This window comes from Triturus cristatus, chromosome 4_1 (genome assembly GCF_964204655.1).
Source record: "Triturus cristatus chromosome 4_1, aTriCri1.1, whole genome shotgun sequence".
NCBI lineage: Eukaryota > Metazoa > Chordata > Amphibia > Caudata > Salamandridae > Triturus > Triturus cristatus.
Window position 1 is genome coordinate 280,076,335 of NC_140585.1, and position 17,265 is coordinate 280,093,599.

At 46.8% G+C, this 17,265-nt stretch overlaps 1 protein-coding gene across 1 annotated transcript in view; it reads right to left on the reverse strand.

The window, feature by feature from the left end:
- Window positions 1–17,265, reverse strand: part of LOC146854269 (protein mono-ADP-ribosyltransferase PARP12-like) — a 490,642-nt gene that overhangs the window by 168,079 nt on the left and 305,298 nt on the right. Inside the window, exon 8 of the mRNA XM_085652052.1 lies at window positions 13,434–13,530. Within this exon, the coding sequence (XP_085508178.1) occupies window positions 13,434–13,530 (97 nt within the window). The remainder of the gene's footprint in view (window positions 1–13,433; window positions 13,531–17,265) is intronic.

Consider the following 17,265-nt stretch of genomic DNA (forward strand, 5'->3'; position numbering starts at 1 on the left):
CCACACTAGCTTGTTGTTTTGCTTGCACATCTACACAATAGTGTTTTGTGAAAGAGTGTGGTGTAGCCCAAGTTGCTGCTTTGCAGATGTCATCAAGAGGAATGCTTCCTAAGAATGCCATAGAAGCTCCTAGTTTGCGTGTAGAATGCGCTCTAGGGGGAATGGATAACAGACGTTTTGCTTTTTGATAGCATATCTGAATGCATTTTGATATAGTATTGCCTTTATGTGGTGGTGAGAAAGATACAAAAAGTTGTTTAGTTTTCCTAAAAGTTTTTGTCCTTTCAATGTTGTAAAGGATAGCTCTTTTGACGTCTGGTGTATGAAGAGCCCGTTCTGCTACTGAGTCTGGTTGAGGGAAAATGACTGGCAGCTCAACAGACTGGTTAAGGTGGATAGCAGAAACTACTTTTGGTGGGAATTTGGGGTTTGTCCTAAGAACCACTTTATTGTGATGTATTTGCAAAAATGGTTCTTGTATGGTTAATGCCTGGAGTACTCTAACTCTCCTGAGAGATGTGATCGTTATAAGAAAGGCTACTTTCCATGTGAGAAGTTGTAATTCACATTTATGCAAAGGTTCAAATGGGGGAGGTTTCACTGAGGAGAAGGTGGAACTCTGGGAGGAATTATCCTTTTTAGGCATTTCATGAATGCTTTGATGGCAGGTACCCTAAAGAGTGACAAGTGTTGTCTGTTTTGTAGGTAAGCGGCTATGGCGGCAAGATGTAACCGTATAGATATGTATGCCAGATTACATTTTTGTAGATGCAAGAGGTAACAAATAATATTTTGGATTGAGGCACCTAGTGGATTGATTGCGTTATTATTGTAGTAAATAACAAACCTTTTCCATTTAGCTGCATAGCACGCTCCAGTGGTAGGACGTCTAGCTTCTTTAATGATATTCATGCAGTCTGGCGGGAGGTTGAGTTAACCAAACTAAGACTTCAGGAGCCAGATCGCTAGGTTCAGTTGAGCTGGTTCTGGATGCCTTATTTCTCCATGGTTCTGTGTGAGAAGCTCTGGAGAAAGGTGTAACTTCTGATGTGGAACTACTGAGAGTTCCAGCAGGGTTGTGAACCATGGTTGTCTTGCCCATGTGGGAGCAACTAGGATCATTGTGAGAGACTGTTGTTTGAGCTTGCGTACCAGTAAGGGAAGGAGCAGGAGAGGCGGAAAAGCGTACACAAATCTGCCTGACCAGTTCATCCATATCGCATTGCCCTTGGAAAATGAGTGGGGATACCTGGAGGGAAAAGCTTGGGCATTTTGCATTTAAATGTATGGTGAACAGGTCTATGTCTGGCTGGTCCCACATCTGAAAAAACGGATGAAGAACTTGCGGACGAAGTTCCCATTCGTGGATCTGCGTGTCTGACGACTGAGCAGATCCGCAATCTGATTGTGTTGTCCTGGAAGATGTTCTGCTAGGAGGTATATTTCTTGAGGAATGCCCCATCTCCATATGCTTTGCGCTAGGCGTGAAAGCTGCAGAGAGTGTGTGTCCCCCCGTTTCTGTATGCAGTACATTACTGTCATATTGTGTGCCCTGATGAGGACAGCTTTCTGTACGAGGTGTACTTGGAATGATTTTAGTGCAAGAAAAATTGCCAGTAATTCGAGGTCATTGATGTGGAGCCTTTTTTGCTGATGGGTGCACATACCCTGAATGGTGTGGTTTAGGAGATGAGCTCCCAAGCCGGTGAGCGATGCGTCTGTTGTGAGCACTATCTGTGGAACCGAGTCTAGGAACGGCCGCCCTTTGGAAAGGTTTTGTGTGTTCCACCACTGCAGAGACCGATGTGTGCGGCTGTCTACCAACACCAGATCTGTAAGCTGACCTTGAGCCTAGCTCCACTGACGTGCTAGACACTCCTTTAGAGGACGCATTTGGAGTCTTGCATGAAGTACGATTAAAATGCAAGAGGCCATCATTCCTATTAGTTTCATAAACACTCGAGCTGGTAGTGAGTGTTGAGGTTGAAACATAGTTATGAGAGTGTGCATGGTTGCCATCCTGACTGGATTGAGGTATGCAAGGGCTTTCAAAGTATCTATTGTGGCTCCTAGATACTGGTGGGTGTGGAACGTTTGAAGATGTGAGTTGGTGAGGTTTATTGTGAATCCTAAGCGGTGCAGCAGCTGGATTGTTTGGTGTGTGCGGTGCACACAATCTCTGCGTGACTTGGCTTTTATAAGCCAGTCGTCGAGGTAAGGAAACACGTGAATGTGTGGTCTTCGCAAGTGAGCTGCTACTACAGAGAGACATTTTGTGAAGATCCTGGGTGCTGTAGTTATCCCGAAGGGGAGCACTTTGAATTGATAGTGCTGACCGTCTACTACAAACCGTAGATATTTCCTGTGAGCAGGGTGAATAGGAATGTGAAAGTAGGCGTCCTTGAGATCTAAGGTGGCAAGGAAATCACCTTGTTGGAGTAATGGGAGGACCTGTTGGAGAGTGACCATGTGAAAGTGGTCGGATTGTATCTACAGGTTCAACGGTCTGAGGTCTAATATTGGCCAGAGAGCACCGTCCTTTTTGGGATGAGAAAATATGGGGAGTAAACCCCTGTGCCTTGATGGTGTATGGGAACAGGTTCTATTGCATGCTTTTGCAATAGAGAGAGAGCCCCCTGTTTGAGAAGCGCGAGATGTTCCGTGGACATGGGACGCTGTCTGGGTGGTATGTGTGGAGTAGAGGAGAGTTCCAGGTAGTAACCATACTGGATAATTTGTCTCACCCACCTGTCTGTGGTGATGGAATTTCAGACAGGTAGGAACTGTGATAGTCTTCCCCCGACTGGAGTGGAATGTTCGGGGGGTGGGAGGGAGGAGGAGGGGGGAGTGGTGGGAAGTCACTGTTTTGTGGAGGGGAGGAGCGGGTGTTATTACCACGGCCTCTTCCTTTGGAGTTGCTTCTGTACCCTCCTCTAAAATATCCTTTGCTAGAAGAAGTTTGAGGGGGGCTTTTTTATGACGAAGAGTTGTCTGTACCAATGGTTTTGGAGGCACCCCAATAAAAGGAGCGACGAAAGTAGCCTCTAGCTGTTGGTAACTGTAGGGCCCCCATAGGTTTAGCTATCTCAGTGTCTGTCTTAATCTTTTCTAAAGATGTGTCTACAGTAGGGCCGAATAGGTGTTCTTGATCAAAAGGCTGATTAAGAATTTAAGACTGCACCTCTTGTTTAAAACCAGATATGCATAGCCATGCGTGCCTGCGCCGTAAAATAAAGGCACGAGATGCTGTGTCCGCTGCATCAAGAGCACATTTAATGTAGGTGTTGGTAATAAGCTTTCCCTCCTGTATGAGGTCATTAGCTTTTGCCTTATATTGCTCTGGAAGATGTTGCATTAATGCCCTATCATACCTGGCTAGTAAAGCTTGGACGTTAGCAATACGGCAGTAATTTGCCGCCTATGACATAACTCATTTACCGGATGCGTCTAGTAATTTAGATTCTTTATCTGGTGGCGGGGCATCACCTGTTGTCTGGGAGTTTGCCCGTTTACGGGCATTTGTAACTACTAGAGAGTCTAGAGGGAGCTGCCCTTTGATGCAAGCGAGATCACTTGGAGCTGCTTTATATTACTTATCAACCCTGGGGTTGAGAACTTTAGCCCTGACAGGGTCTTTAAATGCATCAGGGGCATGTTTAATCATACCTTTGAGCATAGGTAAAGTACGTGTTGCCCTTTGTGTCTGTGTGAAAGTCTCTAGCAGAAAATCTTCATCCGAAGGGGGTGAGTGTAATTCTACCACATGGTATTTGGCTTCTCTATCTATGAGTTGCACAGAGCCTATGTTGTCATAATACACCCAGGGGTCAGGTGGTGGAATACTCTGGATGTCATCATCGTCGTCATCCCCTTGTGCCCCCCCCCCCCCAGGCAACCCCACCCTCCTGTGGTGGAGGTGAAGAATGAGGTATTGGAGAGTGTGCTGGTAAAAGTGGCACAGTTGGAAGTGCTGGAGGGTGTGAGGAGGGTCTAAAAGGGGAAGTTGCCATGTCGTTTCTCTTTAAGGGTACCTCAGGTGGTTCTGAGGTGTTCAATTCCCTTTTCCTAGCTGGCAATGCTGTCACCTGACCTGTAACAGAGTCAATGTGTAGAGTCTTTTGTTTCGGACCCGGTGGATCTGGGTGAAACTGTTCTTCGGAGCCCTTGTCTTTCTTCAGCACCGAGGATTTTGTTTCCGAATGGTGCTTTGACTGTAGCTTCAGGAGGGGTCTTGGTCTCCGTATGCTTCGGTGGAGTGTGACTCCAAAATCTTCTTCAGTTCTGAAGTTTTATCGGATTTCTTCGGGTCCAAGGGCTTGTTCTCAGCGTATTTCGGTGCCGAAAGGCTCGGCGTCGAAGCGGTCTTCGGTGCTGATGTATCAGGGTGTAACACAGTGTCTTTTTTGGACCTGTGTTTCGGTGCCGGGGATTGTTTGTCGGCACCGGTAAGCGGCTGACTCAGTTCCGAGCTGCCGGAAGGCTTTGCTTTGGGCTTCGGAGCCAGGCCCGAGGGCGGGGCATCAGAAGCTTTGTCGCGGTGTGAACCTGAGCCCAAAGGGGAAGGTGTTACTGGAGCCTTATCGTGAATTTTAGTTGGGGCAGGGGCGTCGAGGTCAGTACTCGCGGTCCATTGCCCTGGAGTAATCGCTTGGTCCTCTGCATCTGAGTGGTCGTCTTCGGAGACGCTGATGTCCTCCTTTTCTAGTTGCTGTTGTTGTGGAGCCTCGGGGCTTGCATCGAAGATGTCGTCCGGCGCCAAAGCCGTTGGTCGAGACATTATGTGACGTTGAGCCCGGCTATCACGTATGGTCTTTTTCGATCAGAAAGAAGCACACGCCTCGCAGTCTTTATCCTCGTGTTCTGGAGAGAGGCAAAGATTACAGACCTCGTGGAGATCAGTGTGTGGGAATTTCGCACCACACATGGGGCATTTTTTAAATGGAGTTCTTTCCATTGACTGCAGGGCCTGATGGCGCGGATGGGTCCAACGGCCCGCATGAACAGCCGGAATGGAAGTTGTGATGAAAACTTTGGATGCGTGTCAAAGGGGAACGCTATCGAAAAAATACCGTCGAGCGGTGAGGGGTTGCGCGTCGAAGGGGTATCGAGTAAGACACCGACCCGGAGCGCAGCAATTTATATCCGAACCAGATGGCGGAAAAAAACAATCTGAGGGTGGAGTCAAAGCCCATGGGCACTACGATCCCAAGGTGGAGTCCCCTATCTCGTGACTACAAAGAACTTCTTCCAAGACAAAACCAAAGTGCAAACATCTGAGTCCAACACCAGATGGCGATCTATGCACAAGTATACAATCTATGGCTCATATGCCTCGTACACATTGTTTCTGCTTGCAAAACCTTTGTGTATAACATTTCTGCTTAAGCTTTCTGCTTCTGCATGCAACACCAAAAAGAAAAGTTGCTGAAAATGTAGGAGCTAATAAAGATCTGCCACAAAAACAAAAAGATTTCCAGACATTGCAAAATTTCTATTTGGAAGGCCTGTCACTTAGAGCTCTTGGGCCTTGTTGGTCACGCGCTAGTACTTCCAAGTCAGCTGTACCTTGTGTGTATACTGTTTAAGACTTGTGTCCGCTCTACCGATACACTTACACTGTACTTGGATTACGAAGTATGTGTTTGCACTCTGCTTTCAAGAGGCAGTGAAGTAGAGTAGTCAGGGCTTACTCAAGGAAGTTGTAGCAGAGGGTAGAAACTCAGATAGATAGAAGACACATTAAACAACCATCTGCCAGCTCTGCTGTCTGAAAACCATTCTTATCAGCCAACGACCATAGCACAGACAACTCCACGTTGTCAGCAAGTTCTCCTCAATTTTGAGCAGTGCTTCACAGACGGTTTTGTCCAGCCTGGTACAACCACATATAACACTACGGTGTCACTTGTATCAACTACGCAGATGATAATTATTGTTCTTGACAAAACAGGTGCCGCCCCGTTACAAGCATTCTATCATTTTATTTCGGCGGTATCATCTTGGCTCCATTCCAATGATCTGAAGTGTAATAGGTTTTGTGGGTGGCTCCACTCAGATTGGCTAAATCGTTTCCTTCTACATGCTGGCCTCCTCATGGATCTGATCTCCTGCCAGCTCAGTGCATGAAAAATCTGGGTTTCTATCTGGAAGAAAATTTGACGCTGATAAAGCAAGCTAATCGCTTGACCTCTTCCTGTTTTTTCCTCTTAAGATTTCTCAGGAAAATTGTGCCACTGCCATCAGTAGCTCGATAGCCTGCCCTGGAATGCCTAATTTTCTGCTCTGTGTGCGCTACACTGGCTTCCACTGGCTAAAATGATTGTTTTTAAATCTCTTTGTAAAATACACCACCCTATTCATAATAAGATGTACTCTCCAAAGAGGTTCCTTTGCCATATGGACACCTTTTTCCTCACAGTCCGAAAATTGTACATGCTCATTTAGGAAGTAGGGCCTTTTAGGTGGTGACGGTGAGGTTATGGAACAAACTGCCCATTAGCCTGCAGAAAACCACTATTCACTTGCATTTTAGAAAGGCTTTAAAAACTTGGTTGTCTTGTTTATAATTCTTCTTTCAAATGGGAATGTTAGGGTTGACCCGATTGATGTATTTGTAAGTTTTGTGCTTTTGTAGGTCTAGGTTGATGTATTGTGTTCTCTCTCAGCGCCAGGAAAGCTTTTTATGTATTTGCATGCTTATAAACTCTTAAAATAACATGCATAGCATCGCACCACAGCAATCTCGACACTGGAGCTTTTGATTTCTGCATTTTTTGTCTCACCAGGCCAGCCTTGTATCAGTAACTTGTGGAAGGTAATTTTGAGACGGGCTTCACCCTCAACTGACTCCACAGATGTTTGCCAGAACGTGAAGATTTTTAAGTCAGAAGGAATGTGTGTTCAGGAAAAGGTAGGAGGTAAGGGACACACATGAATTACTGGTGGACTCAGCATGTGAAAAGACTCTTCTGGGACCTGGTGGTGACAATGTAAATGAACTGGTGTCAGTTGATATGTAGAACCAATGAAGAATGTTGCAAGCGAATCTTATGCAAGACTACAGGGTATGGATGAGTGTGGGATGATGTAGAGTGTCAAAAATAGCAGAGAGGTCCAGCAACTTCAGGATGCATGGATTGCCATCATCTGTGGTCAGGAGGGAATAGTCTATGAGTTCTAATGCTGCTGTCTCCATGATGCAGAATAATCTAAAGCCAGCAGTAATGAAGATATTACACCCTGACAATTTCACCTTTAAATTTAGTTTTTCAAGGATCCTGAACACAAACAAATGTAAAATACCAAGAGTGGTTTTTTAAAGTATCATAGTTAGCAAGGCTGATTACTGGCTTACTACTGTTCTAAAATATTCAATGAAAAAGATTATGGCATTATCTGTTCTGTTTAGATAATACAACTGGGATGATTAGATAAGCTTGCACCTGGTCTACTCTCATATAATGATAATGGGTCACTTGCCAGCAGTTATGGAAGTCTGGTGGGAAGTTATTCACTACACTGCCTTCAACACATCTTAATTGATGAGTCGTTCTCTGCAGCAGTTGCAAAGCTTCACCCCACTTGGACAAACTACAAATCAACCCGTTGTGTGCCCATGACGAGCTGGACGCGTCATGGAGCACAGTCGCGCTGTGGCCATGACGAGTCCCGCTCGTCATGAGGCATTCCCTGGGGAATCCCTCTGGTTATTAAAAATAGCCTCGGGAGCTGGGGAAGAGCTTCCCCAGCTCCCGAGGCCCCCCCCCCCTCCCCCCTCCTTTCACTGTAATGACGATCGGCGCACACGTCGCGTCGACGTCATTACAGTGAAAGTGAAACTGAAATGACCCATTAGGCTCATTTCAGTTTCACTTTCTACGTGCTCAGGGGGCTAGCTCAGCCCCCTGAGCACGTAGAAAGACGGGAGAGGTATCCCTGCTTGGGGATCGCCACAGGAGGGCGATCCCCAAGCAGGGATCCACTCACTAGACACCAGGGAGGGGGGAGCGGCCCCTTGGGCAAGGGCCTTTGCTCCCCCCAACTGACATTGGCACCATTTAGTCTTTTTGCCCCCCCTGGGGGGCATATGGGGGCATTGGCCCCCAATTTCCCCCCTGGGGGGGCAAAAAGCCCACTAGACACGAGGGAATTTAAAAAATAAATAAAAATAGGGGTGGGGGCTGCCCAAAACGGGCAGGCCCATGCCCCCCCCCCCAATTATTACAGTCTTTCTGCCCCCCGTGGGGCAGATGGGACATTGGCCCCTAATCTGCCCCTTCGGTAGGGCAGAAAGCCCACTAAACACCAGGGATTTATTTTTAGATTTTTTTTAGGGTGAGGGCTGCCCGAAACGGGCACGCCAATGCCCCCGCCACCATTACAGCCGTTCTGCCCCCCCCCCCTGGGGGGCAGATGGGGCAGTAGCCCCCAATCTGCCCCCCCCAGAGGGGCAGAAAGCCCACTATCCACCAGGTATTTTTTTTGCCCAATTGTTTTTAGGGTGTGGGCTACCCGAAATGGGCACGCCAATGCCCCCACCCTCCCCTCCCACAAAAATGACAGTCTTTCTGCCCCCCAGGAGGCAGATGAGAGCTGTAGCCCCCAATCTGACCCCCCTGGGGCGCGCAGAAAGCCCACTAGAAACCATGGATTTTTTTGTTTTATTAGGGTAGGGGTAGGGGCTCCCCAAAATGGGCATGAAAATACCCCCACCCCATCCCCAGAGAAACTCCAGTCTTTCCACCCCCCTGGGAGGGTAGTTGGCGGCAGCTGCCCCTGATCTGCCCCCTGGGGGGGCAGAAAGCCCACTAGGCGCCAGCGAGTACGCAGCTATTTTTATGCGTGGGCGTGGGGGGCTGCCCAAAATGGTCATACCAATGCCCCCACAAAAAATAGCCACAGTCTTTCTGCCCCTTTAGGGGCATATCGGGATGAAACCCCCTTCCCCGATTCCCCCCCAGGGCGGCAGAAAGCCCACTGGGCTCCGGCTTTTGTTTAGCAATGTGCATACCTGTGGATTTTGGGCAGTAGCGCAGTTGGCACTTAGGCAAACCTAGCAAACCTGTACATTTTTTAAAACTAGACACCGAGGGGAATCCAGGATGGGGTGACTTGACTGGCTCTCACCAGGTTCTGTTACCCAGAATCCATTGCAAACCTAAAAATGTGTCAAAAATAACACATTTTCCTCACATTTCTGTGGTGGAAAGTTCTGGAATCTGCGTGAGTCCACAAAATTCCACCCACCCCGCGTTCCCCAAAGTCTTCCGAGAAAAATGGTACTTCACTTGCGTGGATAGGCCTAGTGCCCGCGTCAGGCAAGGGCCCAAAACCAATTGAGGAGACATCAAAATTACCTATAACAAAACAACCTGGTTTTGCAAAGGGGGTCCCATGAGTTTTTGGCACCGGGCTTGGCGGCTATCTAGGTAAACCTACCAAACCCACACATTTCTGAAAACTAGACACCCGGGGGATTCCAGGGAGGTATGGCTTCCATGGATCCTCCAACGTTTCCTTACCCAGAATGCCCTACAAACCTCAAATTTAGCTGTAAAAATCACCTTTTTCACAAATTTTTGTGTGGGAAAGTTGTGGCATCACCGGGCTGACACAAATTTCCTACCACCCAGCATTCCCCCGGGTCTCCCGATAAAAACGGTGCCTCACTCGTGTGGGAGGCCCAAGTACCCGCGACAGGCAAGGGCCCACAACGTAGTGAGGTGACATGAAAATTGCCTATCTCAAAACGATCTGGTTTTGCAGGGGGGGTCACTTGGGTTTTTGGCCCGGTGCTCAGCGGCCACCTAGGGAAACCTACCAAACCCACACATTTCTGAAAACTAGACACCTGGGGGATTCCAAGGAGGTATGGCTTGCGTGGATCCCCCAACGTTTCCTTACCCAGAATGCCCTGCAAACCTCAAATTTAGCTGAAAAAATCACCTTTTTCACACATTGTTGTGTGGGAAAGTTGTGGCATCACTGGGCTGACTAAAAATTTCCTACCACCCAGCGTTCCCCCAGGTCTCCCGATAAAATTGGTGCCTCACTCGTGTGGGAGGCCTAAGGACCCGCCACGGGCAAGGGTCCAAAACGTAGTGAGGCGCACTACGTTTAGGACCCTTGCCTGTTGAGGCGCACTACGTTTTGGACCCTTGCCTGTCGCGAGTACTTGGGCCTCCCACACAAGTGAGGCACCGTTTTTATTGGGAGACCCGGGGGAACGCTGGGCGGTAGGAAATTTGCGCCAGCCTGGTGATGCCACAACTTTCCCACACAAAAATGTGTGAAAAAGGTGATTTTTTCAGCTTAATTTGAGGTTTGCAGGGCATTCTGGGTAAGGAAGCGTTGGGGGATCCATGCAAGCCATACCTCCCTGGAATCCCCCGGGTGTCTAGTTTTCAGAAATGTATAGGTTTGCTAGGTTTCCCTAGGTGCCGGCAGAGCTATGGTTCAAAAACTACAGCTAGGCACTTTGCCAAAAAAGGGTCATTTTTCGCTACAAAATTGAGGTGTGTCCACGTTACGTTTTGCGCCGTTTCCTGTCGCGGGCACTAGGCTGACCCACACAAGTGAGGTACCATTTTTCTCGGAAGACTTTGGGGAAAACAGGGTGGGTGGAAATTTGTGGATCCACGCAGATTCCAGAACTTTCCACCAGAGAAATGTAGGGAAAATGTGATTTTTTGGGCAATTTTTTAGGTTTGCAAGGGATTCTGGGTAACAGAACCTGGTGGGAGGCAGTCAAGTAACCCCATCCTGGATTCCCCTGGGTGTCTAGATTTCAAAAATGTATAGGTTTGCTAGGTTTCCCTAGGTGCCGGCAGAGCTATGGTTCAAAAACTACAGCTAGGCACTTTGCCAAAAAAGGGTCATTTTTCGCTACAAAATTGAGGTGTGTCCACGTTACGTTTTGCGCCGTTTCCTGTCGCGGGCACTAGGCTGACCCACACAAGTGAGGTACCATTTTTCTCGGAAGACTTTGGGGAAAACAGGGTGGGTGGAAATTTGTGGATCCACGCAGATACCAGAACTTTCCACCAGAGAAATGTAGGGAAAATGTGATTTTTTGGGCAATGTTTTAGGTTTGCAAGGGATTCTGGGTAACAGAACCTGGTGGGAGGCAGTCAAGTAACCCCATCCTGGATTCCCCTGGGTGTCTAGATTTCAAAAATGTATAGGTTTGCTAGGTTTCCCTAGGTGCCGGCAGAGCTATGGTTCAAAAACTACAGCTAGGCACTCTGCCAAAAAAGGGTCATTTTTCACAGCGAAATTGAGGTGTGTCCACGTTGCATTTTGCGCCGTTTCCTGTCGCGGGCACTAGGCCGACCCACACAAGTGAGGTACCATTTTTCTCGGAAGACTTTGGGGAACACTGGGTGGGTGGAAATTTGGGGATCCAAGTTGATTCCAGAACTTTTCACCACAGAAATATGGGGAAAATGTGTTTTGTTTTGGCAATTTTGAGGTTTGCAAGGGATTCTGGGTAACATAACCTGGTGGGAGGCAGTCAAGTCACCCCATCCTGGATTCCCCTGGGTGTCTAGTTATCAAAAATGTATAGATTTGCTTGGTTTCCCTAGGTGCCGGCAGCGCTATGGTTCAAAAACTACAGCTAGGCACTTTGCCAAAAAAGGGTCATTTTTCGCTGCGAAATTGAGGTGTGTCCATGTTACTTTTTGCGCCGTTTCCTGTCGCGGGCACTAGGCTGACCCACTCAAGTGAGGTACCATTTTTCTGGGAAGACTTTGGGGAACGCGGGGTGGGTGGAAATTTGTGGATCCATGCAGATTCCATAACTTTCCACCAGATAAATGTGGGGAACAGAACCTGGTGGGAGGCAGTCAAGTCACCCCATCTTAGATTCCCCAGGGTGTCTAGTTTTCAAAAATGTATAGGTTTGCTAGGTTTCCCTAGGTGCCGGCAGAGCTAGGGTTAAAAAACTACAGCTAGGCACTTTGCTAAAAAATAATAATTTTGTTTTGTGAAAATGTGGTGTGTTCATGTTGGGTTTTGAGCCATTTCCTCTCGTGGGCACTATGCCTACCCCTCTAAGTGAGGTACCATTTTTATCGGGAGACTTAGGGTAATTCAGATTTGTAAAGGAACTGTTATTACCTATTGACTTTCGATGCATTTCTGCCTTCCAAATGAAAGACATTGTGTAAAAAAGAAGTCATTCTAAAAAATGACTGATAATTCTCATGCTAGTATGAGTATTCCCAATTTCGGAAATGTGCAAATATCTACTGTTTCTAAACTCTATATTTTGTTCCCATTTCAGAAATACATAGGTGTCTTTCATACCGATTTTTCCATGTACACATTTTTACAGAATAATTACTATATACCCAGTACATAATAAAAAACCATTGCAAGTTGCTGCTCAGTTTTTGGATCTGGGTTCGTCGGGTTGTTGGTGATCCTACAAGTCCTATATATCCCCACAACCAGTAATGTCCAGCGGATGTAACGGTATATTGCTTTCAAAGAGCTGTCATAATTAGAAGAAGTTACAGGTGAAAACGTTGACACAAGTCTTTTTCATTCAACAAATTTTCAATTTATCCTATATTTAACTGTTAGTTTCTATAAAAAAACCTTGATGGATCTACACAAATGACCCCTTGCTGAATTCAGAATTTTGTCTACTTCTCTAAAATGTATAGCTTTCCATTATTGCTTTTGTACCCATTTCTACCATTAACTGGAAGGAGGTCGAAAGCACAAAGAATAGCAAAAATAGGCTATGTCCCAGAAAAATGCCAAAACTGTGTAAAATATTTTGGGTTTCTGACAAAAGTCTGGTATCCCCCAAAAGCTGGGAAAATGGTGATATCAGCCCCACAAACCCTTTTTTGATAACACTAGCAGGGAAAAACTCAGAAGCTTTCATTTGCAGCCCGTTTTTCCCATTTTTAAAAACAAAAACAAATTTTGCTGTATTTTGGCTCATTTCTGTGACCCCTCCAGGGGAATCCACAAACCCTGAGTACCTTCAGAATCCCCATGATGTTGGAAGAAAAGGACGCAAATTTGGCGTGGATACCTTATGTGGTCATAAAGTTACAGGGGCCTCAGCGCGCACTACCCCAAATAGCCAAAAAAGGGCATGGCACAGGAGGGGAAAAGGCCTGGCAGCGAAGGGGTTAAAAAGTTAAAAAGGTTTTGCAATTCCACTTGACTGCCATAAAAAATAATATTGGTTTTGCTAGTCAACAACATTTGAACGGAATGGAGGATTAGGTTAACCATTAACTAAATGCCCTACAAACTAAGTATCATCAACATTGTAAAAAGCGGTTTCATCCCACTAGGTTGTGAAATGTTCTATTAGATTATTAACGTCATAATACTTTTCAATATACATTCGATATACATTGTTTGTATTCTAGATTTTATTCTCCAAAAGCAAAGAAGGGAAGACTTACTTAGTTTTAATTTTTTCTACTTCCTCTTGAGAAACAAATTTAGGTCTCCTGCAAACCTCTCGTTCAGTTTTGTAACAAAGGTTTCTTTGAACCATGTCTAAAAATGGTAGAGTAACAAAAATTTAAAAAATTAATATGAATACAGCAGAAACAGACATCAAGTCAAAAGTACATCTCTGTGATAGAGAGGAACAGTTAACATTTAAGCAACACAAAAACATCTTACTTAGGTTATTGCCACTGAAGACCATCACAGTACATGCTACAAACCGATACTTACAGGGTAAGTAACCTTTCCAATCAATCGATCAATCAGCATTTGTATAGCGCAGCACTGTCACCCCTAGGGGTCTCTGGGTGCTAGGGGTGCCGTGTCACAGTGAAAAAGCCAAGTCTTGCTTTGCTAGACATCGCTTGTGGCGTATGAGTGCTATTGCCTCAGCCGTATGCCTTCGCTGTGGCGTGATTGAGGGCACCTTTTTGCATACGGTGTGGTATTGCATGCCCCAACGGGCTTCTGGCGGGGTGTGGTGTAGTGCCTGGAAGAGGTCTTGTCATGGAAGGCCCTGTTCAACCCAAAGTTGATCCTACTCCACAGTAACAAGGGGATAGGGGGAAACAGGTATAAAAGGCATCTGCGATTTCTAGGCCTAACCCTGGCAAAGAGAGATATTGCAAAGTTGTGTAAAGATGCAAAGCACCCACAATGGGTACTTGGAAGAAAGATCATTGTATGGGGATGGAAATCGCTGTATCTGGGGTATGAGGGTGCCCACATAAACACACTAAGATTTGGCAGCAGTGGGCTGACTACGGGGTCTGGATTTGGCTCTGGTCCTCACTGTGGACTCCCTCCTTGACGCAGACATACAACAATATAAATGTTATACCGTGAGGCCCTCAGGATCTCGGTCAGGGCTGTTATACACAATGTGTTAATGATTGGCATATGAATCATGGATGGGGTGATAGGATTGATTGATTGATGTTTTTATAACTGTATCACTGAGTATTGACAATGGGTTTCTGCTGCCTTATGTATATCGGTGGGCCATATTGTTCTGAATGTTTAGAATAAAACCCCAATAAAATTTGTTGTGAAAAAAAAGCCAGGTCTTGAGTTTCTTTCTGAAGTCCGCCAGGGAGGGTGCCGTTCTGAGGTGGAGAGGCAGGTCGTTCTAGGACTTGGCAGCGATGTGGGAGAAGGAGCCGCCCCTGATGCTGCTGCGGCGGATGCGAGGTGGTGTGTGAGGGCGAGTGAGGAAGAGTGCAGGTGTCTTGCGGGCAGGTGGAAGTTCAGTTGATGGATGATGAGACGGTCCTTGATCGTGTAGGGGTTTTTATGCGTGTGTGAGGATCTTGAATTGGCACCTCTTGTGAGTGGGGAACCAGAGGCGGTGTCTGGGGTGGGTGGCGTGATGTGGAGATTCAGGATGAGTCTGGCTGTGATGCTCTATATGGTCTAGATTTTTCTGAGGTGCTGGGTGGAAACACCGGCATAGAGGGCATTGCTGTAGTCAAGACAGCTGGCAACTAAGGCCTGCATGATTGTCTTTCTGGTGTGGATTGGGATCCATCTGAAAATTTTCAGGAGCATGCGAAGAGTGTGGAATCAGGGGGAAGCGACTACATTGACATGTTTTATGATCAGTTGGATGTTGAGGATGATGCCCAGGATGTGTGCATGGTCTGTCGGTGTAGGTCAGAGTTCCGCTGGCCATTAGCTGTGGACCCATATGGAGGTGTTCTTCCTGAAGATCAATACTTCTGTTTTGTCAGAGTTGAGTTTGAGGCAGTTGTCTCTCATCTAAAGGGCTACGTTGGTCATGGCATTGCGGAAGGTGGTTTTGGCTTTGGTGGGGTCCTCAATGAGCAAGAGGATAAGTGGAATGTCGTTTGCGTAGAAGTTAGTTTTGAGTCTGTGGGATCAGACGTCTGCGAGAGAGAGGGTCATGTAGATGTTGAACATGGTGGGGCTGAGTTATGATCCTTGGGGTATGCTGCATATGATGTGCTTGGGTGCAGTGGTGAAGAAGGGCAGTTGGACGATCGGTGTGCATCTGTGAACAAAGATGCGATCCACTCACGGGCGCTTTGCTGTATGCCGATGTTGTAGAGTCTGTCAATTAGGGTGTGGGGGGAGACAGTATCGAACTTAGCAGAGAGGTCAAGGAGGATAAACGCCACAGTTTCCCTGTAATCGAGGAGCATTCTGATGTCGTCTGTGGCAGCAATCAGTGCAGTCTCAGTGCTGTGGTTGACTCTGAATCCCGATTGTCGGGCGTCGAGTAGGAGGTTCTGTTCCAGGTATTTGGTGAGCTGTTGGTTGATGGCTTTCTCGAGTACTTTGGCTGGGTAGGGAAGCAGGGAGAGTGGGCTGTAATTTTTTTAGGTCGCTTGGGTTGGCAGCGGGATCTTTTAGGAGAGGTCGAACTTCTGTATGTTTCCATCTGTCTGGGAATGTTGCTGCGTGGATGTATTGAGGATGCTGGTGAGTTCAGTGCTGATTGGGTTGGTTCCGAGGTTGAAAAAATGGTGGGGGCAAGGGTCAGTGGGCAACCTCGAGTGGATGGACGACATGATGGCTGTGGTGAGCGGAGATCCGGTGGTGATTGTTTGGCTGGTGCTCATTGGTTGGTTGAAGTTAGAGGCAGAGAGTGGTGGGTTGGGCGTTGAATTTGTTGAAGATGGTGGCAATCTTGCTCTGGAAGTGGTCCGAGTGGGTGTAGCATAGTACTTATGAGGGATCTGTGGGGTTCTCGGTTTTCCATTAGTAGAATGTATGCCTGTAGATACATATGCTTTGCATAGACTGAAAAGCAGTACCCTCACTCAGCAATGGCTAGTGTGTGGTTGATGAAAATGTTAGAAATAAAGTCCTTAAGACTGACCAACCATAGACTGCTGACAGGCCAATATGTCCACACAATAGCATTTGGTAAACATGTGTGGGGTGGATAAAGTGGCTGCTTTGCAGAGATCAGCTAGCAGTATATGTTGTCTAAGAGGCCATGGTTGTCCCTTTTTTATGGGTCAAGTGTGCCCTGGGTGGGGCAGTTAGGACTTTCTTTGCTTTGTGGTAGCTGGTTTGGCTGCACCTCACTATCCACCAGGCTATGGGGCTTTAGAGATAGGTGGCCTCTGTGAGCCTTTGCAATGGTGACAAAAGGCTGATTAGACTAAGTGCTTTTTAGACGTTGAGCGGGTGTGAGGCTCATTTTACTACCGAGTAAGCCGGCAAAAAGAAGAATTGGAGCTTTACAGTTTGAAATGGGGAAACAAAATCCACATTGGGGAAAAATTTGAGACTGGTTCTGAGAACAATCCTGTCTTTATGAACCTAGCTAGTGAGCGCCTGCATTTCGCCCATACGTCTGAGGGAAGTAATGGCCACAAGGAGAGCTACCTTCCAGGAAAGGAACTAGAGGGAGTCATGAATGTGAAGGTGCAAAGGATGGCCCCATGAGGGTTCAGAGGATTGGGTTAACAATTTTTTGCAGGGGTATTCTAGGAGGTATATCCCGCTTAAGACCCCCGCCCCCCCCATGAAAGCTTTGACTACTGGAATCCTGAAGAGAGCCATATTTTCCCGATGTTGTATATAGGCCGTAGCAGAAAAGTGTAGGCATATTGATGTGTTGGTAAGACCCGACTCCCGCAGATGTAGAAGATGGCAGATGATGTACAGGACACTAAGTGTTTAGGGTTCCAGGTGTTTTCGCACTACAGTAGTGGACAAATAGTTTCTACTTAGTGGAGTAACAGGCCTATGTGGTTGGCCAGTGCGTTTATTGCATACACATCTGCAGAAGGTTGAAATAGGCAAATTCAA